Source organism: Indicator indicator, chromosome 22 (genome assembly GCF_027791375.1).
Source record: "Indicator indicator isolate 239-I01 chromosome 22, UM_Iind_1.1, whole genome shotgun sequence".
Lineage (NCBI taxonomy): Eukaryota > Metazoa > Chordata > Aves > Piciformes > Indicatoridae > Indicator > Indicator indicator.
The window spans coordinates 7,510,626-7,527,419 of record NC_072031.1 but is presented as its reverse complement, the minus strand read 5'-3'; the positions used below and the strand labels follow the sequence as shown (position 1 = coordinate 7,527,419).

At 41.8% G+C, this 16,794-nt stretch overlaps 1 protein-coding gene across 3 annotated transcripts; it reads left to right on the top strand.

Annotated features, from left to right (window-relative positions):
- The first annotated feature begins 3,673 nt into the window (after positions 1-3,673).
- Positions 3,674-15,521, top strand: UBE2I (ubiquitin conjugating enzyme E2 I). Of its 3 annotated transcripts, none has more exons than XM_054391358.1 (7): positions 3,674-3,710; positions 8,960-9,038; positions 9,262-9,345; positions 12,575-12,647; positions 13,271-13,380; positions 13,533-13,612; positions 14,869-15,521. In XM_054391358.1, the coding sequence occupies exons 2-7, from the start codon at positions 8,973-8,975 to the stop codon at positions 14,930-14,932; spliced, it is 477 nt and encodes a 158-aa protein (XP_054247333.1). In that variant the 5' UTR covers positions 3,674-3,710; positions 8,960-8,972; the 3' UTR covers positions 14,933-15,521. The 3 variants fall into 3 exon arrangements, with proteins under 3 accessions (XP_054247333.1, XP_054247334.1, XP_054247335.1); XM_054391359.1 differs by lacking the exon at positions 3,674-3,710 and adding an exon at positions 3,894-3,988; XM_054391360.1 differs by lacking the exon at positions 3,674-3,710 and adding an exon at positions 4,035-4,074.
- Positions 15,522-16,794: the final 1,273 nt, after the last annotated feature.

Sequence of the window (16,794 nt, the reverse complement as noted above, 5' to 3'; positions counted from 1 at the left end):
GTCAAAGACCTGGTTGTATTTAGAAGCCGATATTGATTCTTAACTAAAATTTGAGTTCTCGGAATCCTATACTCGGGAAGTTTGGCCAATGTACTGTTTTCTCTTCCAATGCAGCTAGGTTTCTTGTAATGATGAAAGTTCCTTTTGCCTTTCCTTCCTTGTAGTATTATTAAAAGGTATTTTTTTAAGAAATTGATATATCCATCCAGCTTCTGTCTTCAGACTTTCTTTAGACAACAGCTGTGTAGCTCCATTTCTAGCAATGTGAATGCATGGTTAGGGTTGTTTAGAAACAAGACTGTTTCCTGAGGTAACAAAATTCAATCAATCTCTTTCTCTTGAGAGGGGGGGGTGTGTTTTTTGGAAGAAAAAAAAACCCCAAAGTTTTAGCAGATTAAACAAAAGCAAACTTGATTGCAGGCATGCTTAGGGAAGAGGTCTGCCAAGTAAGATGATGGTGTTTCCAGCAAACTGCTTCTCAAAACAGGAGACTATTCTGTGAATGTCTGTTGAGGTTGTTGAGAGCTGTCAGTCTCTGTTTGAGAGACACGCTAATTACAAAACACTGGGGTTTAATATTACAAGAATGAACTTTTGAATGCAAAAATGCAATAGCATCTGACTGAACGAAATGACATAAGAACTGAAGTATAGTGCGTATGGTCCAATCATTCAGGTATACTGGAATACATTCCTTGGGAGTTACTGAGAGAAAAGTCAAGTACTGGGATTGTTGTGGGGATAGGTCAAGTGAAAAAGAATCTGGAGATGAAGTCTGGGATTTTGTTCACTAGAGATAAAATCAGAGTGTTGTTCTCCTAATTTATTCTCACTGCATCAAAAGCATCTTTCAAGTTTTTCAGATTAACTTCTTCAGTCATCCCTGAAAGGTGGGGCCCTTGAAAAGGTAAAAGATTTGTTATGCCTTTAACAGTTCCTGTTAGCTCAGGACAGTAGGTTTAAAACCTTCAGTGGTCATTGGAGAATGGCTTTTCTAACAACTGTTTGGAAACACATGGTCTGAGAATGCTGCCTGTTACTTGGTTATAGTTTAGGCTGCAGTTACTCTAGCTTTGATGACAATCTCAGGATCTTGCCTGGGTTTGTGTGTAGAATTTTACTGAGTCTTAAAATAGTTTAAATATTCAATTAACAAACAAAACAAGAGTGGAAGGCTTTCTGAACTCAGTGTCATAACTTTTATTTTGGGTTCATGACAATCAGGAGCTGTCTTCAAAGGCTTCTTGCTGAACCGAGGCTTTAAAGGGCTAAATAGATCTTATTGTTCAGTTTACCTAGTGAGCATCAGACAGAAGGAGCTCCTTCCATTTTCAGTGCAGAAATGCTAAGGGCTAAAATCCTTTCCAGGGCTCACCTGACATTCTAGGGACACAAGATGTTTAAAAAGCAGCTTGTCTGATTTTCCTTCAGCTCACAGACTCTGCAATAATGTTTACAAATGGCTGAAACAGTTGCAGGTATGAATGAGTGTTTGTATGTGGCGCTTGGACTTTTCAGTGTCCAGCATGGTAAGGAACACACCAGAGAGGACAGTATGCTTGCCACCACTTCATCATTGTCTGTGCTGAAACCCAACACCTTTTATGCACTGGCAATAGAGAGACTGTGGGGAAGATTATACCCCAGAAACTGTCTCTTACTATTTCATTGTAACTTTGCTGTCCTACCAAGGCATAAACTTCTCACTAGATACTGCTGCAAACATAGCTTTCTGGGCCTACCAAAGGGTTCTCTAGGATGTTGTGTGTTAGTAACTACTATGATGAAAGAAACTTTTAAGAAAGTTATTTTTGCTACTTTGGGGGTGGGTGGAAAGGAAGTTTTGTGACTGTGCTGTCCTTGCCTTGGAAAGCTGAGCCAAAATTTTGACCTGATTTAACAGACGTTCAGATTTCGAGGCCTGGGCATCTGAAATGTAAGAGTTAATATATTTATGTACACAATTCTTGCTTCATTTAAGATTTCCAAAAGCTCATGCACAACTTTACTCAAACTTAACTTGGCTCACATGTACTTGCTAGTGGGAAGCAAGTGCCAAGGTGCTGTAAGGGAAGTGTTGCCAACCTGTCTACGTGGAACTGAAGCAACATCACCAAACTGAAGAGGTATCAAATGGAAACTATTTCTACCTGCTTCTGTTGTCAGCCTCATCTGGTTCTAGCTATGAAAAATCTATTTCCTATGGATGGACTCTCTAGGCCCACAACTGAACAGATGTTCATTTCTTTTTTTTCCCCTTTTCTTCCAAATCAGTGATCTCAAAAATTAGTTGTGCATCAGCTGTTTCTGTTAATATCTAAATGGCCATACATGCAACATATTGTTTCTTGGATAGTGGATTAGCAGTAACATTTTATTTTGTGCCAATTCATTATCTCTGAAGTGTTCTTACTGCAGCAACGTTTGAGTTTTGATCTGGTTTTAATGCTTTTGCATTAACCAAAACTCTTAGCACAGACAGAGAAGAACCTGAATCCATGGAATTTCCCTGGATAAAATTCTGCTAGGGCTTCCCAAATCATTCAAAGATGGTTACAGTAAGCCGTAATTTTTAAAACAAACCTAGAATTAAAATGTGTGTGGGTATTTTTTAACCTCCTTTTCATAACACTAGCATATTGTAAACTGCATGAAATAAACCTGTTTTTCCCTTTTAAAGTTTGATGTGTTAAATCTTATTTTCTAAATCAGTTGTGTTGACATGAAGAGTTTCACTCATATGCCTAGTTTAGCACTCCAGATATAAAATGTAGATTCTTTTTTATGCGGTGACTGAAAGCATTAATATCTTTTCTGTTGTAAAGGAGACAGTCTTTGCTGCTGCCCCAAAGACTTTTTCACTAAAAAGTCATGTTTATTCAAGTATGTGTGCACTGGGAAATTAGTGTAATTAATGTAGTTTTCTTTTGAATTTACTGTGGCTGTTGCTGGTCATTATAGTAGGCAATAGTCCCCTCTGCTATGCATATATCATACCAAAAAATACATACCAAGCTATAACTAATCACTTTGCATACACAACCCACAAATCACCCTGTGTAACATCATAGATGTATTTTAGAATCCAGTACTTTGCTTTTTAATAAAGTGCTGCTTTTGTCTGAAAAATCAGCAATAAGGTCAGCATATACTGTAAGTAACGTAAATAAGAAGCCACTCTGTACGTATTTGCTTCAAAAGTTTTATAGACTGAAATAATGCTTGATTAAAATTATAAAAATAAGTAAAAAACGAGCAGAATGCGATTCCTCCCCTGAATGCCGTTAAAAATGCATTCCTAGAAAGCAAGACCAACCCCCCCCACCCCCAGCAAAACAATGGAAAACAAACCCCACAAAGCATAAATGAGGCTGCTTCTTTGAAAATAGGCAAAACAAAAGCAGATTTGGGCTAAACAGACATAAGGACTTCACGGAGCACTCCGCGCGGCTCTGCGCTCCCCATGGCCCCGGGGCAGTCCCCACTTCCCGCCGCGCTACCCCCGCCCCTTCTGACGGGCTCCCCCGGCTGCAGATCACTGCCAGGGGCAGCGCCGCCGCACTCCAATCAGAGACCCGTCTGGGCACAGTGGGTGGGACTCGGATAGGCTCGAGCGCGTTCCGCGGCAGGCGCGGCCTGCCAGACCCGCGTTAACGCCCGTCGGGGGACAAGGCGTTTTCGGGACGCAGGTGACTCTCGCAGCGCCTGAGGTAAAAATTCAGTTATATTCTCGAGGAGCTGAGGGGCACGGGGGAGGGGTTGCACTCGGGAGAGCCCTGCTGGGATTCCTTCCTGCGGTCCGTGTTCAGGCATGTTGTGGCCACCTCCGGGTCCTATTTTGCGAAGATGCGTAAAGCGTGGTGGACGGATCGTATTTGGGGTCATATCGCGCCGGCGCAGCGGCACGGACGGATCGGGTTAAGGGACATAGCACTGCTACGTTCCGCACCGAGGAAAGAGGGAGGGAAACTCCGGACCAGAGACAAAGGTGGGGGGGGGAGCCGAGTCGGGAACATCCGGGTCATTCGCTGCTGCTTCAATCCGGGACACGCGCGGGTGCTGCGGCCGATCACGGTGAGGCCTGGCCGGGAGCGGGGCCTGGGACAGCCGGGGCCTGGCGTGGCGCGCGGGCAGCCCAAGGCCCGGGGAGGGCTGGGGCCCGGGTTGGCGCTTGCCGCTTGTGTCGTGAAGGAATGGGCAGCGGCGGAATGTGTGGGCCTGGCGGTTTCTGTGCGGCCGCGCGGCCGGGCCCGCCGGCACATCACTGCTCGCCTCAGGCGGGTTCTGCGTCTTCCGTGGCCCTGGAGGGTCTCGGTCGCCGCCAGCCGAGATCGCTAAGGAGGTCTGGGTACCACCGGGCCTGCGCAAAGCATTACTGCCCCCATGAGTGCTTGCCCAGGAGCCAGCGGGCGGACTCCATGGTGCCCTGTGCAGGCCTCAGACGCTGGCCCCAGTACCCTCGCAGGGCACGCAAGACCGGCGGCCTTCGGCAGAAGCGGGCAGTGCTCGGCCCTGCTGCGGCCGCTCCAGGCGAAGTTACTTGGCCTATCGGCAGAGACCGATTGCCGCGCGGCTCCTATTGTTGCTTTCCTGGCGACGCGGGTAGCCGTCCGGCTGGTACCGCCTCTTCTACCTTTTTCATGCCGCAGGCAGGAGGAGACTTTCTATTCCAGTTTAGAATTAGCGTGCTTTGATTAAACACAAGCCCTTGGCTTTCTCCACCTTCTGAAAAGTAAAGTTTGTATAGTCTTCGAGCAAACTACTACAAATGGTATCGTCTTCCTGTGTCAGTATTTAACCTGCAAAGTGAAAACGTAAGGCTAGCAGCCTGCACGATTTTTCCCCCCTTTTTGCTTCTTGGAATTAGTAAGAGCTGTTGAAAGTTCTTGAGACTTAAGCAGCATGCTGCTGATGTGTTTATAGACTTGTCATGGGTCAGAATGGTGTGATCGCTGTTTTCTGTGGCACAGGATTGCTTCTTTGCAAGGCTTGCCTTTTGTGTTTGGAAGTAGGTTCCCTTCTCCCCTGCAGTCAGAGGGTATGGAAGGATGAGATGATGTGTGACATAACACAAAGTTTGTGTGCATGATGAGTGCTGGTTTCGTGTTGTGCTTCCCCCCTCCCCCAAAATAGGTAGTAGCAACAGCAGCAGAGGCATGTTATGGAGAAAAATTGGAGATTTCTGTTAATTTTCTTTCGAGTTGATAGCAGTAGAGGGACATTGCAGCCTCTTAATGCTGGGCTGTGTTTGAGGGGAATTAAAACCAAACAAAATGTGAAGACTGGCTTTGTACCCCCTGCAAAGTAGGGTTGATACACTTCCTGTGGTGCCAAAGTTTGTGTTTTTTTCCAATGATGCAGTGCATAAATACACTGGGACTTAATTCTGTTCATTAGCAGTAAACTTCTCAGAGGAAGAAAACAAATTACAAACGAAAGACAAAACCGAAACCAACCAAAACCCAAACAACTGAGCACTTAAGAACTGGGGTGCTTGGGTTTTTTTGTTTGATTTTTAACTATTTGTGGTTAATAGAAATACAGCTCATAAGAGCTAAACTTGACCTACAGATACTTTGGCAAACCGCTGCTCTAAAGGAGAGAGGAAAAAAAAGACAAACAAACAAATGCACAAAAATCACTCAAGATAAAAGTAGCGCTGGAAATATATCTTCAGACTTAATAACTGCCTAATATCTCATTCCTTCCTGCTGTTCCATAATTTCTGAGACCAAAATATGTACTGAGATGATCAATCTCTCTTTGCCCTCTCAGGCTCCAGTAGGTCTAAAGTTAAATTCATTTACTGAAGAGCCACTCGAGAGTCTATAAATATATTGGCAATTTGTTAATAGGTTGAGTGGGGTCTTAATTTTTGAAGTGCACTTTCAGTCATCTTGGCCTCCAGTCTCTACTTGGTAGTGTTACACTGAATTTTTGGATATAGTCTGCCAGTGAGCAACTAAGTCCAGTGCCTCAAGATTTGAAAATATACTTACAGAACATAATCTTTAATTTACTGTGCACTAGTCTAGTGCATAACCAGCTGCAAAGGCAAGCAGGATACAGAGCCTGAAAACTGTTGGGTTTTTTTGTACTGTTAAAAAGTTACTTGATTGGATTGTTCTGTAGGACGTTCACTGTTTACATGCCCTCTGAGAAGTTGGTATTTCCCTTGAGGTCCATGCAATTAATTGGCTATTAGCCCCAGGAAATGCAATTTATGTATTTGAAAGCATCCTGCAATGTATTTCTTGGCAGAAAAGGTAGCTGAGTTACTAAACCATCCAAGAATATGTGAATGGGTTATAAGCACAAGAAAGGGTCTCAAATGATTGTGGAAGTATTACATTGGTGCCCTGGGTGCTAACAGCAGACCTGAACCTCTCTCTAGATTCAGTAGGTCATTTACATCTGTGGCAAGGGCACAGGCTCCCTGTGTAATTTTTGTTCTTACGGTATGATTTCAGTGGTTATGCATCTCCTGTGTGTGAACAGACTAAAATCTGAAGTGGAACATATAGTTTATGCTAAGTCATGCAGATCTTCTGACTTAACCAAGATACAGATGTATTTGTTGGGAATACTAGAGGAATATGACATTTTTGTGTGTTTGTGTTTACTTAGTGTTAATGGTCCCTTTTATTTCACATGAATTTAATTGCTGGTTTGAAGTTTAAATGATGCCTTATGGCCACTCATGCAAAACAGACTGATAAAAAAGCTAGGAGGGATTGTGAAATACCAACTGTCCTAGGAACTGCATGAAGCTCTTAATGTGCTCTTAAAGACTTTTAGTTACAGTATGTGCACTTTTCATGATGTATAAATACTTAAATTGGAAGTGTGCTGTCTTCTACTATTTAAAGAGTATAGCAGATGAACATTGAGATGAACTTATGTGGGACAGGTCAGTGCCTGGTAAATCTTTCTGGCATGAAGATCATGCTAAAGGGCACAGCATGAATGGGTGAGAATTTTAAAACAAGCTTCAATGATCTGGATGAAGGAATTGAGGTCACCCTCAGTAAGTCTGTAGATGATACTGAATTGAGCAGGAGTGTGGATCTGCTGAAGGCAGGAAGACTCTGCAGAGGGATCTGGCCAGGCTGGATCAATGGGCCTGAGATCACTTGCTTGAGGTTCAACATGGCCAAGTTCTGGGTCCTGCACTTGAGTCACAATAACCCCATGAGTGCTCTGGGCTTGGGGTAGAGTGGCTGGAAACTGCCCAGCAGAAAAAGACCTGGGGGTGCTGGTTGACAGCAGCTGAAGGTGAGCCAGCAGCATGCTTGAGTGGCCAAGAGCACTGATGGCATCCTGGCCTGGATCAGTAATGGTGTGGCCAGCATGACCAGGGCGGTGATGGTGCCCCTGGACTCAGCACTGGTGAGACTGCACCTTGAGTACTGGGTTCAGTTTTGGGCACCCCAGCATAAGAGAGAGACTGAGGTGCTGGAGAGGGTCTGGAGAGGAGCAGCTGAGGGAACTGGAGGTGTTCAATGTGGAGAAGAGGATGCTGAGGGGAGACCTCATTGTTTCTACAACTCTGTGAAAGGAGGTTGGAGTGAGGTAGGGATTGGTCTCTTCTGCCTAGTATCAGGTGATAGAACAAGCAGAAGTGGCCTGAAGTTGCACCAGGCGAGGTTTAGGTTGGAGATGAGGAAAAATTTCTTTGTTGCAAGAGTGGTCAGAGATTGGAACAGGCTGCCCAGGGAGGTGGTGGAGTCCCTGTCCCTGGAGGCATATAAAAAAACCATGTGGACATGGCACTTGAGGACAGGGTTTAGTGGCCATGGTGGTATTGGGTCAATGGTTGGACTTGATGATCTTAGAGATTATCTCCAACTGAAACAATTCTATGATCTTTGTGAGCCACAGTCCATGTAGTTGTGGTAGTAGACTGCAATACTCTTAGAACTCATCTACATATTAATAGAACATGAGTTTTGCATAATTTTGCAGTATTTAGATGTTTGTTTTAATAGAGTTGTAATCCCATGTTCATATATCTGTGAGGTAGTTTAGTGGAAGAATTCTATTCTCCTGGCTGTCATAAAGGCTACATGTGGAATTGAGAACAAATTGACTTGGCTTCTCCAACTGCCAAGCATCAGCTCTTACATAAAAAGGGTAGAATTGCAGTAGAAAGGAGGATTAAAAGCCTTCATTGGAGTTCTAGACCATATAGCATATGAAATCCTGAGTTTAGATGCAATTTGACAAGCTCGCTTTGACTGCTGTTCTGGGTGAATGGAGGACCCTCCTCTGAATGTGAGCGCACCACTCTGATGCAAGCATCATGTCTAGAACTGTTCTTGCATCACCTGCAGCAGTGGCCTGTGTTCTGTGTGTGTGCTACAGTCTCAGTCACTGTGCTTGGCTGTTGCTAAGGCAGTGAAGCTGCAGAAATATCATTCAGTTTCTACTGGAACTGAAATCTTGCCTTGTGGAATGAGTGGGCACCTGTCTTCTCAGGTCAGTTCTGTAGTGCTCTCTGTTTTTGGTGCTGACAGTTACAGGGGCATCACTGAAAATGGAGGTAATTTGGTTGGGTTCTATGCCTGTGTTGCTTTTTTGTAGAGTCCTGGCTTTCAAAGGGAATTTACATTCTAAAAATAACATTTCTTGTTCCCCTGTTTACCAGAAACAGGAACAGCACAGGTGCTTGTCTGCAGAAGAAAGCCAAACCTTTTGTTGTGTAGTTAGGAGACTAGTAGAAAACAGGGTGGGGATAATATTTTGTAGGGCAAGTTCAGTAACTAAGAGGTTGTTGACATGGAGAACTGGATGTTATTCCTGACATTAGCTTCTGCAGGGTGTGCAAAAATGTGTCTTGGCTATAGGAGTGAAAATCAGAGGCAAAAATATTTCTGAGAGAGCAGGGCTTATCAACAGATAATATAATGTGTTGTTTATAAGTAAAAGGTTGTACTGAAAGCAATTATTTTTGTTTTAGAGGGACTCTGAATATGTCTGGCATAGCTCTTAGCAGACTCGCACAGGAGAGAAAAGCCTGGAGGAAAGATCATCCATTTGTGAGTATGAGAACTGTCACATTTTGTGACTGCAGTTATTTTGGTGTTCTGATAATGATTCTTTACCCCGATTAAAAAGAATGAAATATTGTTGGTAAATAAAAAAGCCTAAAACTGCATAGTGCAAAAAGAAATAACTTTGTGTAAGAATTAAGTATGTCATGACTTATTCCACGTATATGTTCTGAAAGCTCACCCACTTGTTTTTTTGCCTTCATTTCAGGGATTTGTAGCAGTACCTACAAAAAATCCAGATGGCACAATGAATCTAATGAACTGGGAGTGTGCTATTCCAGGAAAGAAAGGGGTAAGACTCGCTGTTGTCCTAACACCTCACTTATGGCAAAGTGACGTAAAGTCTGCTCATGTGTTACACTGACAACTGGGAGTATAACTTGCACATAGTTCCGTAGGAGTCTTTGGATCCTGCTGCTGCTTTAGAATCGAGAAGGAGTGGGCTGAGAAGGATCTTGGACAAAACACACCATGAGCTTGTTCAACTGACCACCTTGAGAGTAAAAGTTTTCAAAGGAGTGTGTAAGAATCCAGCACTGAGCAAACTTGAGATTGTCTTCTGCTTCATGCCAGGGTTTATTGTGATGTTTGTTCTTTATAAATGCTGGTTTAAGCCCTTAAGCTTGCAGATCAATAGTTGTTAAGTAGTTAACTAGCAGAGGTAACACTTGTTCCTTTTTTTGTCCAAAACTGGTGCAACCTCTCAGTCCTACAGCAGTGCTGTACTAATGTTTTTTTACTTTTTGGATTTCGTAGAAAACAGTTCTGTGTTGTCATATCAGAATCTTGTTGCCTTCCGTTTAATGGAATTTTTCTCTTTGCATTAGAAAAAAAAGAATAGAACTCTAACATCGTTTCTTTCTATCTGCAATTGTGCTTCTGGGTCCTTTTCCTTAAAATGCAGAATTTTTCCTTGTAAGAAACCATAATTGATTATATTTATCATCTTGATCTGATTCTAGGGGATAGGGCAAATGCAAACTTTGAAGTGGAAATAATCATTAATGCATGAAGCTGCTTTGATTTTTGTACACTGACATTATAATATTCTGAACAGAATCTTGTTTCTATTTTCATTGTGTATAGAGATTATTCTTGAATTCAATAGATGCAGTTTCTTAATTTCTTGGTGGTTTCAGTGTTTTACGTTGGATGTGGCCTTCTGTTGTTCTGCCTGTTCTGCTGCCTCTTGCAAACTTGCTTAAGTCCGCTTAAGATTTTGTTTCTTAGATTCTGAGAAGACAAAGCACACAGGCCAGCCCTGCACATTCTGTACTACTGTCTCAGTTCAGTGCTGAACATTGCATTTCTGGTATAAATTATTTAAATCAAATTACAATCATCATTATTTTTAGCTTAGTACTTCGGTAATTATCCACACAGCTCAAGTTAGTTCTTGAAGAAGCACCTAGGAATTCAACTGTCAGGAAAATATCATCCCCTTGTGTTCTGCCAGAGCAAGATTATTCCTCATAATAACCAATTCTGCACTTACTGAGATGCCACCTTTAAATAATTCTGTGAGATCCTTGTGCCATGTGAAATTTTCATGCTACTGCCTTAATGTTTTAAAACCCACAACATGGAGTGAACAAGACTTCTGAAGGCAGCTTCCTGCCTACCAGAAAACACATCATGCCAGTCATGCTTGTGTGGTTCCTTTTGTAGAGGTTCCTTTAAAAACTTAAGGTCTTCACTCCAGTAAAAATGCCTTCTCTATAACAAGCAGCAGCATGTCTTGCTCACTAGCCAGGCCAGCCAGTTTCTCTCTATTGCTATTGTGTTTGGAGGCACACTGAATTGCAGCTGCTTCTCTTAAGATGGTTGAGTAGTAGAAACCCTCAAAATACTGTCTTGTCATCCAAATCAAAAATGGAAGTAAAGTGTTGTTAGTCCTGGGCTGGATATCTCCATGCAATTTTTGGAACAACAAATCACTTGTTAACTACCTGGAATTTGACTTGAAGAACATCTGCAACCTGGCCAGTAAGGCAAGATAATCTTGATACTGCTGTCATGCTGTTACCTTAGTAAGGCTCTTGAGTGTCTGTCTGTCATCCATAAGGTATGTTGCTCTGTCAGAAGGACAGTAAGAACTTTCTATTGACTGTTTTGGTGTTCTACCTGAAGAAATTACTGAAACTTACCTGTCTTCCCCTATGGCTGAAATCTAATGAAATAGGAAGTTTATTCTGTCAAAAGGCTCCTCTCATAAAAGTTGGCAAGTTTGTCTCCTCTGAGAAGGTATGGAAAATGTCTTTCTGGTTGTTGATGGCTTGACTACAGCTGTCCAGAACAATGTTTTTTAAATCCACTACAGCAAATATAAGCAAACCTGTTTGCTTTTTAAAACTCCGTATCTAAGTATTCCATGGCACATTTTTTTCCTATTCTGGTTTAAGACTTCGCACAATAAATACCAATGACAGTGGAGTACATTTTCTCTTTTGGGATTGGGGTTTTTGGTGGTATGTTTTGTTGTGGTTTTTTAATCTTTGTTTAAACATGACATAATTCACCTAGGAAGGAATTAGGAATTTCCTCCTAAGGTGGTCTTTAAACATACTTGTCTATCCTTGAGGATAGGTTTGATAGTTTATGCTGATAAGATGTGAGAATTTACTCCAGTTTGTTTTAAAGCATGAACTCACCACTTAACTGTCATTGCAAGTGTTTCCATAACAAGGGCAAGAATTTTACATTAAATATTAAACTTCTCTGTATTTATGCATGTAGCAGAAATCAGTTTGTCAGAAGATGGACTTTTCTCCCCATTGCCAAATAGGATAACAATGAAGTACATACTCAAGACAGGCTTTTTGTCCTTTGTGTTTGGATGATTCTTTTGTGTAGTGCTCTCAGACCAAATAAGGTCCACTCTGTAGTATGGGAACTGCTCCTAAAAGTGCTCATCCCAGTTTCTGATAGGGATAAAAAGCTTCTTAGAGTATCTGTTACACAAAAAGAAGAAATCTCAGAGACTACACGCTGTCAAATGTGGCCAAACTTAGACTAGCGAACCTCCATATTAACTGTAGCAGGACTACAAGGCTGTTCAGGTTTTCCGTTCCTTTGTGATTTTCTTGGCCATGTTCTTGTGAGGCAGAATAGAAGCAATTTGCATCCATGTGCTTAAGGTTTGTATCCCTATCCTATCTTCTTGGACTTGGTTTAAGTAGGGTATAGTAGCCCGTTCCTTGTTACATGTGCATCATGTAAAACTTAAGGTGTATTCTGTTCATGTGCTATGGAAATTTTCCTTGACTGTGTAATTATTAGTGATGTTCTCAGCTGTTGATGACTCAGCAACACTTCCTAGTTGTAATGAAGTGGAAAAGCAGGGTTTTCTTTCTTCAGCTCCTTGTCTCTGTCTTGACAGTGTGCTACAGTGTAGGACAGCTATTTTGTCTTGTGTAGCAGAAGGATGTCTGGTGTTTTGCCTCATAAACAGTTCTTGGTGAGCTTTTTTCCCACAAGTTTGACTTTTCCTTGGTGTATTCTAAACTCTTAACTTTTTATAGACACCGTGGGAAGGTGGCTTATTTAAACTACGGATGCTTTTCAAGGACGACTACCCTTCTTCACCCCCAAAATGTAAGTAAAATGACTAACCAGCATGGGTTTATTAGAGCACTGTTCAACTGCTCCATGAGGTTCTGTGAATGGTTATTAATATTTTTTTTTAAAAAAGGTAAATTGCCTTTTTTTTCTTTGCCCACCACATAGCATTTAGAAAGGTCTGACAAAATCATTTAAGTGCTTGATGTAACAAAACTCTGATAGGTAGGATGATTGCTGTGTGGGTTTCCTCAAAGTTTGACAAAAGGACCACTTGAGGTGTTTGCTACTTGATTAGCACTCTTTGGAAGCTAACAGGTAGGCATGGTTAGACCAAATCCCTTTCTTAATGTTAAATTTGTCTTAATGTTTGTAATCTTCAATTGGTCTTCTAAGTCAAGAACTCAGAAGGCATTAAATAATTTTAAAAGGTTCATCAACCTTTTCATTGATGTGCTGTAAAATGTGGATCTGCTCTTCTCCTGATACTGTGTACAACAGTTATCTTTGGATACCTCGTTTCCTTGTTAGGTTTTTGAAATGTCCTTATCCCATCTCAAACTTGTCTGCTTTAGAAATTGGTTTTCTTGGTTGGTTGGTTGTTTCACTAGTCTAAACCAAATTCCTGATCATGCAAGTAATTCTCTCTTCTTCATCAGGTAAATTTGAGCCACCATTATTCCACCCAAATGTGTATCCTTCAGGCACAGTGTGTCTCTCCATCTTAGAGGAGGATAAGGACTGGAGGCCAGCAATCACAATTAAACAGGTCATTAATTGTACTTAGACATTCTTAGCCCTTTGATTGGCATTGAATGTCAGATACTCACTCTGTTTCTACAGTTGGTTTCTAAGGGTTTTCTAATGGAATGTCTGTTAGTAATATGTATGCCTATGTGTCTTCCATTCCTTCTTCCCTAGATCTTGTTAGGAATACAAGAACTTCTAAATGAACCAAATATTCAAGACCCAGCTCAAGCAGAGGCTTACACAATTTACTGGTAAGTATCTTTGCCTCTTAGCCTGGAAGCTGTCCTGTTGCTTACAGCTGTCTGTAACTCAGTGTAACACATGAATGTTTTAGGAATGAGGTATTTCCTTAACCTTCATGACTCTGTCCTGTTGGAGATGCTTAGCTTGTGCTTGACTTGAACAAAGTAGTGATTTCATAGTGAATAGGTTAGTGGAGCTTTAAATAGCATTGCAACAGTAATAATTGTGAAGATTCCTTCATTCAGACCGTGAGTAGCTGTGATGAGGCATAATGATTTCAGCAGCAGAGGAGACCAAATTAGGTGAGAAGTTCCCTTCATCAGTATAGGAGTAACTTAATCCTGTCGAGAAGCACTTGTGCCTCTGAAGGATAAAGGAAAGCTGCTCTAATTTCTGCAGGAAGTATGTGGCATTTTGTGAAAACTGGAAACAAAGAGTTAAAGTACAGAAAGCTTAATCTTAAAATTTTCTCATGATTAAAAATGGATGGCCGATCTATAATCTTTAAGGGAGAAAGACACTTTAAGCAAATTAATTTTGGCATTGACAGCTACTTGAAATAACTACCAAGTTGGAGATGTGAAATTATCAGTCTGGACAGAAGATCAAGTCTCCAGGAGAATGCCAAATTTGAAAAATGGCATCTTAGGAGACTTCACATGCAAACTGTCAAAAAAAACGTCTTGCAGGATGCTAGTGAAAAGGAAGTGTAGGATAGGTAGTGCATCTTTGAGTCAATGAAAAAGGCCTCACTACTGTCACTTCTGTTGTTTCTGAAGAGCTTTTCCCCTCTCTCCCCAGAGCAGTGAAGATGATACTTAAAATCCTACAAAATCCACTGTCAGTGAATTGCTCTCATTGACCCATTTGTGCTTTTAGGATATTGGAATTTATTGTTAAGGACTTCAGGTCTTAATGTGGAGAGTGGCTAACTTCAGATGGATAAGAAAGCTTGGGTGTGAGGTGCTGCTGGCTTGAGAGAGAGCAAGCACAAAGCATGTTGGTGGAGATTGGCTTGGTCCAAAGTCAGTGCAGTCATTTGACAATGGGTGAAATTTGGGAAGTACCTAGGTAAGCAGTACCTTACGTCCAGAGTAACGGTCCAGAAAAGCCTTTAATGTATTGCAGTGTTCAGTGAATTCCTATCTGATGGGTTTGCCTTCAACAAGGACTTGGTTTCATAATGAAGATAAGTAGAACAATAACCCTGTAATAGGGCTTCTGATTTCACAAGCTGTAATTACACTGTCTCTCTTCTATCCAGCCAAAACAGAGTGGAATATGAAAAGAGGGTTCGAGCACAAGCCAAGAAGTTTGCACCATCATAAGCATCTGTCATGCAGCATCTTAAAAAGGAAGGGATTGGTTTGGCAAGAACTTGTTTACAAAACTTTTGCAAAATCTAATGTTGCTATGTACAATTAATATCCACTTAGGGGAGGGGGTTGTATGTGTGCCATTTTCCATATTCGCCACTTGTATACAGTTCTAAATTTGCTGAATTGCCCCCAGTTTTTTCATACAGGGTCTCTTCCTTCAGTCTTTTGTATTTTTGATTGTTATGTAAAACTTGCTTTTATTTTAATATTGATGTCAGTATTTCGACTGCTGTAAAATTATAAACTTTTATACTTCTATAAATTCACTAGTATCTCTAGTTACTTTGCTATCTGATGCAGGCATGCTTTAAAATGTTAGAACTATATTTAGCCTCTAGCTGGCTGTATGAAAAAGAAAATCATGCCCTCCACCCCCTTCCCTCCCTGAATTTGTTTTTCTATCTTTCAGAAACTAGGTTGTAATTGCTTAAGAGCCTCTGAGATCCAAAGTCAGCCAGCATCCTTACTCTGCATCACTTCCTTTGTGTTTATATGGCGTTGTCTGTGTTGCTGTTTAGAGTAAATAAACTGTTTATATAAAGGGTTTTGTTTCATTTATCTTCATTAAAATGCTCCCCTTCAAATGGCTCTGAACACAGTTCAGTGCAAGTCCTGTTAAGACCTGTGATGCTGCACTTACCTTTTGTTTAGATGTTGCCTTCATTTCTTTTCCATGTCTTCATCCTCAAAATGAAGGCAGCCCCTTGGGACCCCTACTCAGCTTTGATCAGTTCCTTAAACAGCTTGTGGAATGCTGCCTAGCTAGAGACCAGTTGCTTACTGTGCATAAAGAGATCAGCACCCTGATGTGACCACAGGGACACAGTGCAAGCATTAGACTGATACAAACAGCAGCAAAAGCTGTCTGAAGAATGCAACTGGGGATTTGAAATGGTTCTTGTTTATCAGAAATACTTCTGTGCCTTCTGCCATAGATTAATGTGTATAGCGTCTAGGAAAAGGATGTGCTCTATGCAATTGGAGTTTCCTGCTGTAAAGGAAATCAGTTAAATTATGTAAATTATTTTCATGTATGTCAAGCTGATATGCCCTCCATTAAACGTTCACTTTTTTTTTTAATTTGTATTTTTTAGTCAAAATCATTCTGCAAATGAAGTGTGAAAGCTTTGTTCCGAGCTGTAGCTTCTTCAGTGCTTCTGTTATTAAAAAATGGATATTCCTAGAAGCTTAAGTGTGATACAGCTCTGTTCTCAGATCTGTTCTGCAACAAAAGCATTCCCCTAGTTTGGGATAGCAGCCTCCATTCTGATTCGGTCCTTTAAAAATGGTTCCTGTGGGATTGCTCCCTGGTCACTGTCCAAGAGTCCATCTTACAACAGCTGTTTTGGGGAAGACTTTATATGCTTGGTGTGAGAAGGGAAGTGCAAAACTGAGGTAAGGAAAAGATTCTCTGCAAAATTCATTTATGTGGGGTTTTTGTTTTGGTTGCAACCCCAAGCAGTGCTGCGGGCCTGGGGAAGAGTGGCTGGAAAGCAGCTGCCCAGGGTTGGCTTGGGATACTGGGTCATGACATCACCATGCCAGGCCATCTTCTGGGAATGGACTAGTTATAATCAAATGAGCTCCTATCTCTGCTTGGTGGGCAGCAAGCTCCCTGAGGCTGCTTCTTCGTGTGGCTGTTTCCGCCTCCTGTAGCGGTGCTGCCAGGGTGCTGCCACCTGAGCAGCTGGCCCACAAGCTGCCAGCCTTGGCACAGGTGTGCCACTTTCCATGCCTCAAAAAGCCCCCAAAGGAGCTCCTTTTTGGCCTGTTTTTGCCACAACTCCCTCTTCCAGTGCAGACTTAACTAC

Coding starts and splice junctions, on each gene's coding strand:
- UBE2I (XM_054391358.1), top strand. CDS start 8,973: ATGTCTGGCATAGCTCTTAGCAGACTCGCACAGGAGAGAAAAGCCTGG. Junction 13,381..13,532: donor CAGCAATCACAATTAAACAG/GTCATTAATTGT, acceptor CTTCTTCCCTAG/ATCTTGTTAGGAATACAAGA. Junction 13,613..14,868: donor GAGGCTTACACAATTTACTG/GTAAGTATCTTT, acceptor TCTTCTATCCAG/CCAAAACAGAGTGGAATATG.